This window comes from Prionailurus bengalensis, chromosome D2, assembly GCF_016509475.1.
Source record: "Prionailurus bengalensis isolate Pbe53 chromosome D2, Fcat_Pben_1.1_paternal_pri, whole genome shotgun sequence".
Classification (NCBI taxonomy): Eukaryota; Metazoa; Chordata; class Mammalia; order Carnivora; family Felidae; genus Prionailurus; species Prionailurus bengalensis.
Window position 1 is genome coordinate 61,488,829 of NC_057351.1, and position 14,651 is coordinate 61,503,479.

General features: G+C 51.7%; 1 protein-coding gene across 4 annotated transcripts in view; it reads right to left on the reverse strand.

Annotated features, from left to right (window-relative positions):
* Positions 1-14,651, reverse strand: part of SH3PXD2A (SH3 and PX domains 2A) — a 242,221-nt gene that overhangs the window by 111,254 nt on the left and 116,316 nt on the right. For 3 of the 4 annotated variants that reach the window (XM_043597432.1, XM_043597433.1, XM_043597430.1), the window contains exons 4-5: positions 10,687-10,763; positions 493-584 (exon numbers count right to left, since the gene is read on the reverse strand). In XM_043597432.1, coding sequence (XP_043453367.1) covers positions 493-584; positions 10,687-10,763 — 169 coding nt within the window. Of the gene's footprint in view, positions 1-492; positions 585-10,686; positions 10,764-10,929; positions 11,035-14,651 lie in introns of those variants that run through there. The other variant, XM_043597434.1, reaches the window with a different exon arrangement.

Sequence of the window (14,651 nt, forward strand, 5' to 3'; positions counted from 1 at the left end):
TTCTCTGTAAACGTGACTACTAATGTCTATCACAAACTAGCCCAAGAGTTATTCAGCGGATGAGTTTTCAGCTTGGGCAGCACATGCCTCCCCCCGCCCCCTCTGAAGGCCTACATTTCATTTGGGAGCTTGGGAGCATCAATAATTAAGAGCAATGACTGCTAAGCCTGGGCATCTGAACAGAGGGTCCATTATATTTTCTTTGATCTCATCTGTTCCTTACAGTAACCTGTGAGCTAGAGTTTGCAGGAAAACCTGCTCCCCAAATGCACAGACAGCCCCACTTGTCAGCTCTGGGGTAAAAGGAAATGAGGAGCAAGCTTGGGCAACAGGGAACAATGATCTTCATACCTTTGGCCCATCTCTCCCCGGCCTGGTTGGCCTTGCCAGCTCCCCCTTTCCTTGTGTGCCCACATCCTGAGCCTCTCCAGCCTGCCCTCAGCTTTAGCCCACACCTCAAAGCACACAGGAGATGACTGAGCTACCACTTACTCTTTTGGGGGGTTGACATCCTCTGGTCGGGCCTCAAAGAACCGAAAGACTTCATCACACTGTGAAATGTGGGGAGGCAGTCGGACAAGTGCCTGTGGAAAGATAGGAAGAAAGGGCATTAGGCCTGATGAAAGTCAAAAGCAGGGTCAATTCAGTCTGACGGTGACGGCACAGGCTCCAGGCCTGTGCCGTGGAAGACACCGTCATGCAGCCAGCCACCCAACCAGACGACTCATCAGCGACTGAACTAATCAGCTAACATGAAACAACTCTTCATCCATCCCATCAACTAGCCAACCAGCCAGTTAATCCACTAACCAACTAGTCAACTAATAAAAATAATCAGCCAACCCCAAATAATCTATCAACCATCCAGTCAACAATTCGACCAACCAACCATTCAACTAGCCAGTTCACCAACTAAACAACCAGCCAACCAAGCAAATCACAATGACCATTGAGCCCTAGGTCTCGGAGCCCTCGGAAGCCAGTCATTCGGCACGAACCCTGAAAGGATTCCTTCCTGCCCAGAGAGTCAGTCCAAGATCCTTAGCCTGACAACCCAAGGGCTTATTCTACCAGCCTCTTCTCCCACCAGTCACATTCTGGACACAGCTGCTAGTCACAGCCCCTAAATACTGACTGCACAATTAATTATTTCATGACAAGCGGATAATTCTACCAAGCACAACAGGGTGCTATGACAGAATCTGATAGGACCCAGGAAGATTAGCAGAGAGGAGGGGGGGCGGTTTCAGGAAAGACTCTGAAGCTGAGTTCTGAAGGATGGGTAAGAATTAACTGGTCAAGTGAGGGTGGTGAGACCAAGCATAGTGGCTCCGTGGGGCCTGAGCGCACTAAATGAGGGGAGAGGGACCACCAGTCTGGTCCAGCAGGGCTTTGTTTAGGATGCCTGGCAGAGTGGTATGAGCTGAAGGGGTTGGAAAGGCTTCTTAGAAGAGTGGCCATGAGCTAGCGAAGAGGTATGTGCAGTATTTGGACAGGCAGAGAGGAGAACGCAGCCACCGTACAGGGGTAAGTGTCCAGGTAGGGGCATGCACCAGCTGTGAGCCTGTCACCCCAACAGGGCTGAGAGTCTGCTGCTGGAAAGTGAGGAGTCACAGTCAGAGGTGATCAGAGTTCCTGTTGCACACCAGACCAGCACATACTGCGTACCTTGCAGCCTGGGGCACCCGGGACCCCTGACCTGCCCCAGTCCAACGTGGAGGCCGCGGGGGAGCATGAGACAGGTGAAGCCCTGCTCCTGGCTACTCGATTCAGTATGTAGAGAAGACACTGGAACGATTCTTTAGCACAAACAGATGGGAGAGGTTGCTCCCAAGGCAGGGCTGAGGGACAGGGCCAAGGGAACTCTGGGATAGAGCCAGGAGAAAGGAGAAGAAAACTTGGGATGGTGTTATTGCAAAGCATTCAAGTGTGGCATCGAGCAGTAGGCATCCCAGCATGACGGCCCTTTTTGATATCATATCCACACCTGGGCAAGATGAGACAAGACCTGACTGTAACACTCTGCAACTCACAGCTGTTCTTTCTAGAGGCCAGGGCTTTCCAAGGGTCTCTAACAGATCACACGCCCATGAGCAGCCAGGAAATAGGAAAGAAGGGAAATTAACATGTAATGGGCAACTGCGATGCTTCAGGCACCGTCCTAAGTCCCTTGACTCCAATTATCCAACAAACAGGGAGGGCCTTTCGGTGCGTGCCTGACATGGGGCTGTGTCCGGTGTCACAGGGATGAGCCAGACACAGCTTCTGCCCTTGCAAGAGCATGTCTGACGAGGTGTCACTCCATTTTGTTCTGGAGGTGGACATCACTGCCTTTGTTTATGACGGGGACACTGAGACTATTCTGCTAAAGTGCAGAATGAAGCCCTGTGCTCAGGAGGTAGAATCAGTGCAAGTTGCCCCAAAGTGTTCAGGGTTTCATTTCAAATACGTGGCATGTGCTGTTTTCTCCCCCAGGAAGGGTAGAGGGAAAGGGAAAAGATAAACTGAGGAAGGCGAGAGAAAGAAAAAGAGAGACAGAGACAGAGAGATGCAGGGAGAGAGACAAAGAGACAGAGACAGATGGAGAGACAGACATACAGAGACATAGGGAGACTGATACGGAGAGACAGAGACAGAAAGAGACGGGGCGGGGGGGATCAGGCCTGTGCACAGCAAGGGCTCCTGGCAGGAGAACTTAAGGGCTGGGCTGGGCAGGGGGGAAATCATTACCAGGGACCCAGGCTGTGTGCACGCTCGCTGCCAGGGTGACCTCCCTGAAAGGAAGAGGGAAGGGAGCCAGGGCTGGCTTCCAGCGAGCCCGGAGCGCCAGCACCCTCCCAGCTCAGCACGCTGCCACCCGCCCCCGGCGCAGCCCCTGGCCAGCCACGGCTCGCGCCGCCCCAGCAGCGAACACAGGGGCTCTTCATGCCGACAGAGACCGGCATTCCGGGGCCAGAGGACGTGTGGGCCGTGAGGGCTTCAGACAAAGAGGCCTTTTGGTCGAACCACCGTGGCATCTTGACTGAACAGAGAGCCCCGAAGGGAGCCGCATGGAGGGCTCATCCTGATTGCAGGCAGACAAGAGGCTCCCAGCTCAGCCCAGCTTCCATCAGCCCTGCCGCCAAGCCCAGATCTGCCAAAATTATCTGGCAAGAGAGCTAGGTGCTGAGCAGTCTGGCCCCCGAGGCCTGGGCTGCCAATCACTGCCAGAGCCGGGAAACCCCCAAATCCAGCCATTCTGAGAGGAGCAGGTGGGGGCCATACATGGGTATTTTCAAGGGCACCACCCAGGCCATTGAAATGCCAATGCCATTGGGCATTCAGGATTTATGCTATGGGTGGTTAAGTCAGGGCCTCAGGGCCACCCAGACATGGGTTTGAGTCCTGGCTCTACCACTCATGGGCTGTGTGGTGCTGAATGCATTACTGGCCTCTCTGAGCTCAGTACAATGGGTATGACATGGCACCTATTTGTTAGGAGGCTAGGTGAGATTGTAACTAGGAGGAGCCTAGCACAGTGCCTGGCACTGAGTAAACACTCCGTAAATTTTAGTTGTTGTACTGTTGTCTTTGCTGCTATGTTCTCTAGATGAATGGAGTGATGCATACTAGAAACAACACAGGAATGGGAGTCAGGAGACCTCAATTCTAATTCCAATCCAGCCCTTATATACTTGCCCATGACCTTGGGCAGCTCACCTCACCTCTCTGGTTGTCATTTCTTCTAGGATAAAGCAGACTAACTCTGGAATCTCAAACTCTCTCAAGGAAAACCTGTTGGGTGAGGTAGAGTGATTCTGTGGGTACAAGTGAAATCGTGCCTTGTAGATGGCCCACCTTGGTCTTAGAGATCAACATGTTCATTAGTATAGCAAAGGCTCTGAGAAGTCCTGCAGGGAAGAAACCTGTAGAGCTTTGTTCAGATCAGCATTTACTGATAATCATGGCATGCTGAAGGATTGGCTCATGTAATCATCACATTAACTCTAAGAGATGGGTATGACTATGATTTCAATTTTAAGGAGAAGCAACTAAAGCACAGAGGTTAAGTGATTTCTCAAGGCTGCACAGCCAGTAAGTAGCAGAATTTTCAATTGGGCCGTCTGAGTCCAGAGCCTGTGCTCCGTCCGGATCTAGTACTGCCTCCAGCACTACCCACAGGCCTCTGACCGTGGAGCAGGTCCTCCAACGATTCCTACTGACAGCCCATCAAACACAGCTGGGACAAATCCAGGCTACAGACATTCTGAAGTTTCTTCCATCTCTAACAGTCTGTGGCTCCAGCACTACAAACAGCACCATTATTAGTGAATTCGGTGTCTGACCTATCATTCTATGTGACTGAGACTTTCCTTTTTTTAAATTTTTTGTAAATTTTTAAAAAGTTTTTTAATGTATATTTTTGAGAGAGAGAGAGAGAGGGCAAGCAAGTGGAAGAGGGGCAGAGAGAGAGAGAGAGAGAGAGGGAGACAGAATCTGAAGCAGGCTCTAGGCTCCAAGCTGTCAGCACAGAGCCTGATGAGGGGCTCAAACCCATGAACTGTGAGATCATGACCTGAGCTGAGGTCAGATGCTTAACTGACTGAGCCACCCAGGTGCCCCTAAAGTTTTTTTAATGTTTATTTATTTATTCTGTGTGTGTGTGTGTGTGAGAGAGACAGAGACAGAGACAGAGAGACAGAGACAGAGAAAGAGCGCATGCATGAGCGGGAGTAGGGACAGAGAGAGAGGGAAACAGAATTTGAGGTAGGCTCCAGCTCTGAGCTGTCAGCACAGAGCCTGACACGGGGCTCGAACTCACAAAGTGCGAGATTGTGACCTGAGCCGGAGTTGGACGCTTAACCGACTGAGCCACCCAGGCGCCCCCTGACTGAGCCTTTCTAATAGGACTCTGATTCAGGTTAGGTGGGAAGAGCTGGAATGACTATGACCTCACAGCCCTCGGCACCCAGGGAGGGGGCAGTGCCCTGTGGGGCTGCTTAGAGTATGCAGTCCCCTGTCCAATGTCGGTTGAGCTGAAATCAGTCCCTTTTTGACCTTGCCATCCTGTGGTCGAGGGGGTCCATGAACTAGCTGAGAGCAGATATGGAGAAACAAGGCAACGGAAGGAGTCAAGGGCAGGGGGTGCCTAGGAATGGGGGAGACCAGTGAAGACGTGCTGAAGAGCCACCCAGGTGTGCCACCAGCCCGTCCCTCCAGTGCCTCCCTTCCCCAGTCCTAAACTGCCCTGAGGTCTCCAGCTCCTGGCCTGTCCCGACCATTTTCTGGGAGCCAGTGACCTGGGCCACCATTTGGTACCATGTCATCATTCTAGAAGACACGGATTCAGATAAGGGAGAGGGTGGCTGCACTGCATGCCTCTGAGACCTCCACCCAGATGCTGCGGCCACAAGCCTGGTTTTTCAAGTGCAGTGGCATGCGAGGGGGCCCCAGGCAGACTGAGCTCAGACCCGCTTTGAAATGACCCAATGACTCCCTTCCATGAAGCTTGCCACTCTGGGTAATGTCTGCCCAAGGACAAAAAACAAACTTCTGCATTTGGCAAAACAACTGTGGATGCCCTGCTATTTCCATGGGATCAAACATTTTCCTCTTTTTAGGAGCATCATTTTGATTTCTTTTTTTAATTTCAGAGAGAGAGTGTATGAGCAGGGCAGAGGGGTAGAGGGAGAGAAGGAGAGCATCTTAAGCTCAGCGTGGAGCCTGACGCCTGAGAGTGGAGCCTGATGCAGGGATCAATCTCATAACCGTGAGATCATGACCTGAGTCAAAATCAAGAGTTGGACACTTAACTGACTGAGCCACCCAGGTGCCCCAGGGGCATCATTTGATTTCTTATCAACGTAAATCTTCTGGGTAAAAGCCCAGGGACTTAGGGCCGGGTGGGGGTGTGACACAGGGAGCTGGAGTCCTGCCCATCTGGCCACACGCCCACTCTCTGCCCCCATCCCCACCCCTGGGCTGCCTCTAGCCTGCCTGGAATGTTCCTCCTGGATCCCTGTCTAGGAAGCTGGGAGCTCACAGAACTTCTCTGAATCAAACGCAGGAGTTCTCCTTTTGAAGGGTGTAGCCGCAAATCCTTCTGAAATGGAAACAGCATCTAATTCGTAGCATTTAAGCCATTTCACAAGGGATCCTAGTACATTGGGGCTTCGGGGACATGTCACCGTCCTCACAGGTTTCCTCTGCTTGTGTGTGATCCTTGCATTTTATCATCAGATACTGTATGGACACCCACACGAAGCCAGGCTTCCTGCTTGTTACTGAAGACACAAAGATAACAGATGTGGCCCTCCAGTTGCTCCCGGTCCAGAGAAGGTGGACACACAGAAATCACCCTCCTACAGAGGATAGGTGTGCTGCATGGAAGCAGGCACAGAGTTTTCTGGGGAGTGGAACAGCAAGGGTGGTTGGCTTTCCCTGGGGAGTCAGGAGGCTTCTAGGAGGGCCATCATGGGAGCTGAATGCATCTGCAGGAAAAGGACTAGCAAGGCCTGGGCGTGGCAGCCTAAGGGACTCTGGCCAGTTGGGAATGGCTGCACCTCTGGCGGACTGGCCTGCAGAGCCTTGAGGAGAGGCAGGTGCTGAGGCCTGAGCAGCACTTAGAACGAGCCCACAGAGGGCCCAGCCAAGCGCCCAGAGGTTCTTGTGGGCAATGGGGCTCCCCTGAGGGTCTTCAAGGAGAAAGGGACGTAATCAGCTTTATCCCAGGCTGGAAATGCTTTGCCTGGGTCTATCTGGGCCTGTGGAGATGGAGATATTCTACCAGTTGGGTTCCCCCGGAGTACCAGCCCACGTGGGAGGCAGGAGCAGATCAATCTTCGCTCTCTGCCTCCGTGTCCCCATCAGCAACACTCCTGACCCAGGCTAGCCCTTAGAATGGGGCCCATAAGAACAAAGTCTCCCTGTATCTAGGACTGAGTATACCAGGAAGTCTCGGTGCTTCTTAAAGGCATGTGTTTTGGTTGGGACATGAACCTTCCTCTTTATTAAGGTGAGAGCCAACGATGGGCTAGGCATGGTGGGAGGGAGATGCCTGGGACTAAGAACCACGTCCCAGAAATAGCCTCAGTTTTCAAATCTGGGAAGTGGGAATAAAAATGAATGAGTCTGATAGATGTGGAGGATCACATGTGGAGATCTTTACCTCTTCAGGGGAGATCCTGCCTTGTCCCCCTCCCCCAGTCTGACTACAACCAACCCTTCATCCCTCCCACAAAGAAAACCATTGATCCTGAAAACAAGTCTATCTTGGATGGCGGAATAATAGAAGCAATCTCAGCTTTTTGGGCAGCAAAAAAAAATTCTAGTTGCACCCACCAGGAAATGGAGACTTGTATAAACGTCATTACCATGGCAAAGGGTGAGTTGATCGTTCTCAAACACTCTCTCTCCCTGCCCCCCACCCCACCCCCTGCCCTGGGATATTTATTTTATCCCCTAGACAAACACTGCAAACATGTATTTCACACGCAGGAATGGGGTAAATGGAGTCACTTATAAAACTGTTAGTCGGAGCCCCTAAAGTATAGCTCTCGCTTGTTAGTGAGATGAAAGTCTTCGACGTTTTGAGGCCACAGGATCATTAAATATTAACCGCATAACCATGTTGCCCATTAAATTAATTTATGGAGCTAAAGAAATGCCTTTGGAACCCCTCTTGATAGACACCCAGCCCTCAAGTGCCACATAAAACAATCACCCGACTGGTGCTCGGTCAATTTTCCGTGACGCTCATCCAATCTGCCCCATATATGTTTAAAATTAACACTGAGATTTGGGCTGTGAAACCACCATTGGGCAGAGGGACTGGCTGGCCGGCGAGGGCAGGGAGCCCGAAGTCTGGGGAGGTCTACTGCGCGGTCAGACTTTCCGCGTCTGAGTCCTGGCACAGGAGCTGGCTGCTCTGTGCACAGAGCCAGCTTCACAGTTTTGGGTGCATCTGAATGCCCAGCAAATCCCAGACTGGGAGCCCACGTTGGCCAGCAGTCCAAGGAAGATGCTTCCCAGCCAAGCAAAGCTGCATATGGAAACTGGAAACAAAAATCCCAGAGGTTCCCAGCAGTGTGTCCAGGGACAGACATGAACGAGGGAACGGCTGGCCATGCAGCAGACTGCACATGGCACTGACCATGGAATTCATGGTGGGGGCCAGTGATGAGGAGTGACACTCGGATCCTGAGTGGCCACAGAATGGACAATCGGGAGGCAGAGCTGTGAAGCATGACGCTGGGTGGCAGTGGCCATGGACCGTTGCTGGCTTATCTATCCCTAATGATGATTCCAAGGTCATTCCAAGGTCTCAGACAATCATACCACAGGCCCCAGCTTTCTAGTTCCGAAGAATTAAAGGCCACTTCTGCACTGCCCTCCCCCTCCCTCCTCCGCCACCCCCTCCCTCCCCCCTCCCCCCCCCCCCCCCCCCCCATTCTCAGAGTAAATTACAGCCTGTGAGATGGCTGGCTGCTTGGTGAACCCATGACATTCCTCCTTGCTGCCTGGCTCTGTGCTAATCAGGTTAGGAGGCCCCTCCTCTTGCAGACTCCACTTAAATGGCTCCCCTGGCCACCAACTGGGCACCACTGGGGCCCCAGAGCCCCCCCTGACTATCATCCTGATTCAGGAGTCCTGTTCAAAGCCTGATCCCAGGAGATAAGATGTTATCAGTTTCCTCCTCCGGATGGCCTAGGATATGGCATTTCCACTGCAGATGCCTCGGGCTCCACCAGCTCCAGGAGGCTGAGGCTGATGTGAGCCATAAATCCCCAGCTGGGAGAGGCCTCCCCCCCTCTGCCCCCTCCTCCATTAGCTTTGCCCATTTATTTAACTTCTTGGGAGAGGAATAAAGAGAAATAAAAGCTCGGGCGGCAGCCATCAACTGAACTGGAAATGGCAAATGCTCTTTAAAGAGAAAAATGAATATTGATCCGAAGAAGAGGAGCTTCTCGTGTCAGACAATTCATCAGCGGGAATTCTCTTTAGGTTAAGGCAGACAGTGTGACCGAGTATAATTGGGACAGTCACAAAATGGAAACCTGGGTTGATGGAGACTATATGGGAGTGTTTGTCTTCCTATGGGCTTGGGGACACCAGTTAATACCTTTAGCAACTTGATTCTTATTTAAACATTTTTATTGCCAAACGTAGTGTTTCTGAATCGTAAAACACTAGTGCATCAAGGGACTGTGCAGCAACAATTCCGTGCAGGGACAGAGCATTTCAGAAGTGACAAACACTATGATACATATTCTCTTATGCAGCGCCTTTCGTGAACTCTGCAAGAGTTGCCTTTACCCTGGTTTCCAGAGGAGGCAACTGGGACTCAGAGAAGTAAAGTAACTCGCCCAGAGTCACAGAGCTAGTGGGGGGTAGTGGGATTTGATCCCAGCTCTTCCCGTCCTAATGCCAGCATTGCAACTATCCCATACTTGCTTCTCCTCAAGGGTCTTGAGTCAGACTCCACAAGTTTCACTGAACTAAGAAGTCCCATTTCCATCAAAGCCAGTGGTAACAGTGTATTGTTTACGCCTTTTAATAATAATCATCAAAAGCCAGCGTCTCCTGAATGCCTCCTCTCTCCCGGACACTGTGCTGGTGCCTGGCCTGTGCCTGCTCCTTTCATCCCCACGACTACCGTCTGTGGAGCCACTGTCCTCCTCCCTATTACACAGGTGTGAAAATTGAGGCTCTGGAAAGTTAAGTGACTTGCCCAAGTTCATGCAGCTAGTGAGGGTTTTGAACCCAGGCAGCCTCGCTGTCCAGAGGTCTGGTGCCCAGGCCGTTTTCACTGCCGGGATCCTAGGCTCTAATCAAAGTGGAAAGAGGAAGGGACTCTGTTTCATGACCCCGTGGTCACTCTCCCATCTGTTCTTTGGCATTGGCTGTTGTTCTTTTTTTTTAAGTTTATTTATTTATTTATTTTGAGAGAGACAGAGACAGCAGGAGCAGAGTAGGGAGAGAGAGAGAGAGAGAGAGAGAGAGAGAGAGAGAGAGAGAGAGAGAATCCCAAGGAGGCTCCACACTGCCAGCACAGAGCCCAATGCAGGGGCTTGAACTCACAAAACCGTGAAATCATGACCTGAGGTGAAACCAAGAGTCAGACGCTCAACTGAATGACACCCAGGCGCCCCTGGCAGTGGCTGTTTTGAGGCACCTGTGCACATGCACCTGTGTGTCTGTGAGAGTGAGCGCTTGCATCGATAAAAACGTGTGCACAAACATCCGTGACCATCAACACTTCTGTGAATAAACAAATATGCATTTCCGATATTTCAGATACTATTGAACTCAGAATTGGTTCCAACAACGTCCTGAAAGGAATTCACAGAAACAGTTCTCCTGTGTCAAGCAAAAAGTCCCATACAGAATCCCTTCAGCAGGAGACACCTTAACTGAGCTCCCGAGCCGGTGGAAGTGATTTAAAATAGTGTTTTGTAAACATGGACATGTCCCAAAAGAAGTCTCAGCTGTGATCCCAAGGCCCATGTGCTCCAGGGGGTGGCCCAGTCACGAGCGACCCCTCCCTGAGGGACAGTCATACCCACCCCTCTGGCCAAGAAATGCCAGGTGTCAGGATGCATCTGCTAAACCACAGCCAAGAGTTTTATACAGATGGCTCTCCTTCACAGATGGACAGACTCTCTGGCAGAGGGACCGGCCCCTCCCCGCCTGCAGACGCACCCTTACCCGGCAGTACTCGTCGATGGGCTTCAGCCTCTTCACAGCTACGTCCCGGATGTGGCTTCTCCGGAAGAGGATTTTGCCTGGAAGAGACACACGCTCGTGAGCCGGTTGATTCTGGGGAAGGCTGCCATGGGACCTGGGCCACCTACACTCATTCCCCTCTCCCTCAGCTTCTCAGCATTTTAGCTGGCTACCAAGTGCCACCACCTCTGCCCATTGTCAAGAAAACAAGAGAGGAGCAGTCACCTCTCCCAGGGGGTAGGAGGCGCCCGAGGCTGAGGGCCCAGGACCTCTGGGGCCCAGGAGCAGCCCCAGAGGCTGCCATCTTGGCCAAATCACCTTGTCTGGGTCTAATGGCAGAATCGATGCCCTGACATGGGTGTGGCTCCCAAGTGACCTCACAAATAAATACAAAGGACGGCCCAACCCACACGCCATGTTTGGTTTTCAAGCCCATCCCTCCTTGAGAAATCAGCATTCCTTCCTGCCAGTCAGGCAGGAATTCCTATTCTTAGTTTAGGTGGGTGGCTATTTCCAGGGCGGGCACAGGCCAATGCCAAGGGAGCACAGCTGCCCCAGCCTGACTTTTCTCCAGCCTCTCTGTACACACAGCCTCCAACAGTGCAGGCCACTGTGCAGATGGGCTGGTACACCCCTCTGCAGGTATGGGCAAGGCTTACAGGAAAGGCCAGCCCCTCAGACTTTCCCAGCAGGCTCTTCTGAGCTTGCTGAATTCAATTTTAACAACCAGATCAATGTATAGTCCTTTTCAGCCGGTTCAGTTCAGAGTTTGATCTCCTTGGTCTGACTTTCAAGTCCTGACACAGTTAACATTTCTATGCCCCATGGCCATCGATGTTGAGTCAATGCCCCTTTCATTGTTTTTAAAGTTTATTTATTTTGAGACACACACACACACACACACACACACACACAGAGAGAGAGAGAGAGAGAGAGAGAGAGAGAGAGAGAGAGAGAAAAGACAGCATGAGCTGGGGAGGGACAGAGAGGGAGGGACAGAGAGAATCCCAAGCAGGCTACACTGTCAGCACGAAGCCTGATGTGGGGCTTGAACTCACGAACCATGAGATCATGACCTGAGCTGAAACCAAGAGTCTGACGCCTGACTGAGCCACCCAGGCACCCCCAATGTCCCCTTTTTAGAAGGCCTTCCTTGATTAGCTGAGCTAGGAGCAACTTCCTCTTTCCAGAACATCCACATACTTTGTCCATTCCTAAGTTACTCACCTCATTCTGCTGTGTGTTACAGATACATGTGAGCCCCCTTCCATCAGGGGCCTGACACATCCTAGGATACACACAACCCAGCCCATGGCTGTAACAAACATCTGTTGTTCAAGTCTGCCCAGTTTCCCTCTGGAGAGCCTCCCTCCTCCATTCCCGGTCCCTGGGGTTTTCTAACCACACCCCCTGGCAACAAGAGTAGGCCCAGCCTACTGGGCTGTGACCCAGCCCAGCCAACCAGAATCACAGTGATTGGCTCAGAGATGGGCAGGGGACCCCATCTGAGCCAATGAGGGTCAGCCCTGAGACTTCTGCTGGAGGCTTTTTTTCTCCCACAGTTGCTAAGCTGGCAGGATGAAAGCCTGAAGCTTCTAGTGGCCATATTTATTACTGTCCGAGAAGGAAACCTACTGAGAGAAAGGATCTGTGCCTGGAACGAAATAGGGGCTCAGTAAATGCTTCCCGAATGGTTCAAAAGCAGAGCAAAGAGAAGAACAGCAGATTCCTTTGACATCATTTGAAAGCTGGATATAGCTGTTTGGAACCCAAGGTCTACCTGGTACTTTTCACATGTATGAAGCAATAAAATCATTTTTTAAACTAATTGGAGATGGAGTTTTACACTTGCGTTAAAGGAGTTCTAATTAAGATAATTGCCATTTCATGTGAACAGATACACAGACTGCATGTCAATCCACTTGAGTTTCTTCTATCCGGGCCCCAGGGAAGTACGAAGCATTGCCTTGGTTTAAGTTGTTTCCCCGGTGGCACCCAGAGATGAGGCATGTAAGTGGTTTATTTGGGAGCAGATCCCAGAAGATAGCAGGAGGGGAGTGGAAGGGAAGACAGGGAAGGGAAGGAAGAATTGCCCAGCCAGTTCACCCCTATGGGTAGCCACAGCTCAGGTCTGTTGGGGATAATATGGACTACACCTCAGAGGTATCCCAACTGAGGGTGAGGGGTATTTGTCACTAACTTCCTGCTTGTGAACATCTGAGAGTGCCAGGACATCTCTGGCACTTCCCGCCGAGTACGCTCCTGTGGCTACAGCAAAGTTCCCAGTCCTTCCCATGAGCAGCCTCCAGAGACAGAGGTCAAGGGCAGTGGACCTCGGAAGGCTAGAGCCTGAGTTCCTGGCCACCAGAAGTACTGGTCACCAGCCCTGCTCCAGTCGGACCGGGGAGCATCTAAGTCATTTTATCATGTGTGACTTGCTTCCCATTTGGGCCCCTCATCCCCCCACATCAGATGTGACTACCTCCTTCCTCCCCTTGGCACCCACACCCTTTGCATACAGGCTTTGCATACAGCAGGTGCCCCATAGGTACTTGCTGGCCCATTCACTTCCCTCTCCTGGACTGTCCCTCAAGCTCTCTTTCCTCCCTTCCTCTCCGAAGCCAGGCAGACAGGCCATCTCCCTGTCAGAGGGACGATGCTGTGCAGACTGGACAATGTCATCAAGATAAATCGGCTTTGCCACGTGTTCCTTTTGAAAGGAGATAAAACATGATTTATCAAGACACTGGAGACAGCTTCTTTTCCTTGGAGGAAGATGTCACAGATCTGGTATTCCTGGCCTCTGTGCCTCCTACCCTTTTTTGGTTGCCTGTCGCTTTATTGCCTGCGTGCTGCGGGAGCATATGCGTACAGCCATGGGGACAACATGTGCAAATAAACACATAGCGTGAGGAGGCCTGCTCTCGGGACTGACAAAACGACAGAACTCCCTGGGTCAGGGTTTCTGAGCCTTCTACCTGAACCTCATACATCAAGAGCTGGAGATCGCGCAGTCCCAGTGACGCCAGTGATCAAATGGTAGCTCGCAGGAACCTGGAGGACTCGTCTATGCAGCACAGGAAACCAAAGGAGAGACCACAGTAGGGACCCGGGCCCACGGACCTGGCTCTGCCATGCGCTCCTTTGAAAGGAGATGAAACATGACTTATCCATCCTCCAAAAATAGCACTCCTGCCCTTTCTCATCCAAGGGACAGAAAGGAAAGGGAAAAGATGGCAGACAAAATCCCTCCGTCTCCAAACAAGCCCCTCTCAAGGCTGGCCAAACCCCTGAGTCTGGTACCCCTGAGATACACAGATACATAAGATACACAGATCACATAAGATCACCTGCAGAGATCACTTGATCCAGCTGCAGACAGAACCGCCAAAAAGCAAATAGTTGAGGAAAAGTTAAGGCCTCCACACGGTGCAGAAGACTGGCAGAGGGGGGGATGGGGGTAGGTGAGGTGGGGAGGTAGGTGGGCTCCCACTCACATGAGTACAGGACCCCCACCTTGCCCCTCATGCCCACTCCCTGCAAATGAGGCCACCGTGCCTCTGGGACCCTTCACAAAGATTGTGGGTCTGTTGCTCAGGTGCAGAGTCAGAGGAGAGTTTCTGTACAAGCCATTTCCCGGCTGATTTTTTGGAATCCCAACAGGGTTTCTCTCCTTCCCGCTGAAATCCTGACAGGAGCAACGTTTTCTTTTCTTGGGGCTTTGGCACAAGCGGCAGAGGGTAGGAGGGGGAAAGAGGGAGGGAAGATCTGGAAGGGATTCTATGGTCTTGACTTCTCTGTTAGGAATCCAAACCGCACTCGGAAAGCCAAACCGGTGACTGTATTAAAAGGGAGAGAGAAAAAAAGGAGCAGGAGGAAAACCCCCATTAAGGAAGCCGAGACCACAGGGCATTGAAGGCCTCTTGTAAATGTAATTCAGCCCGTTT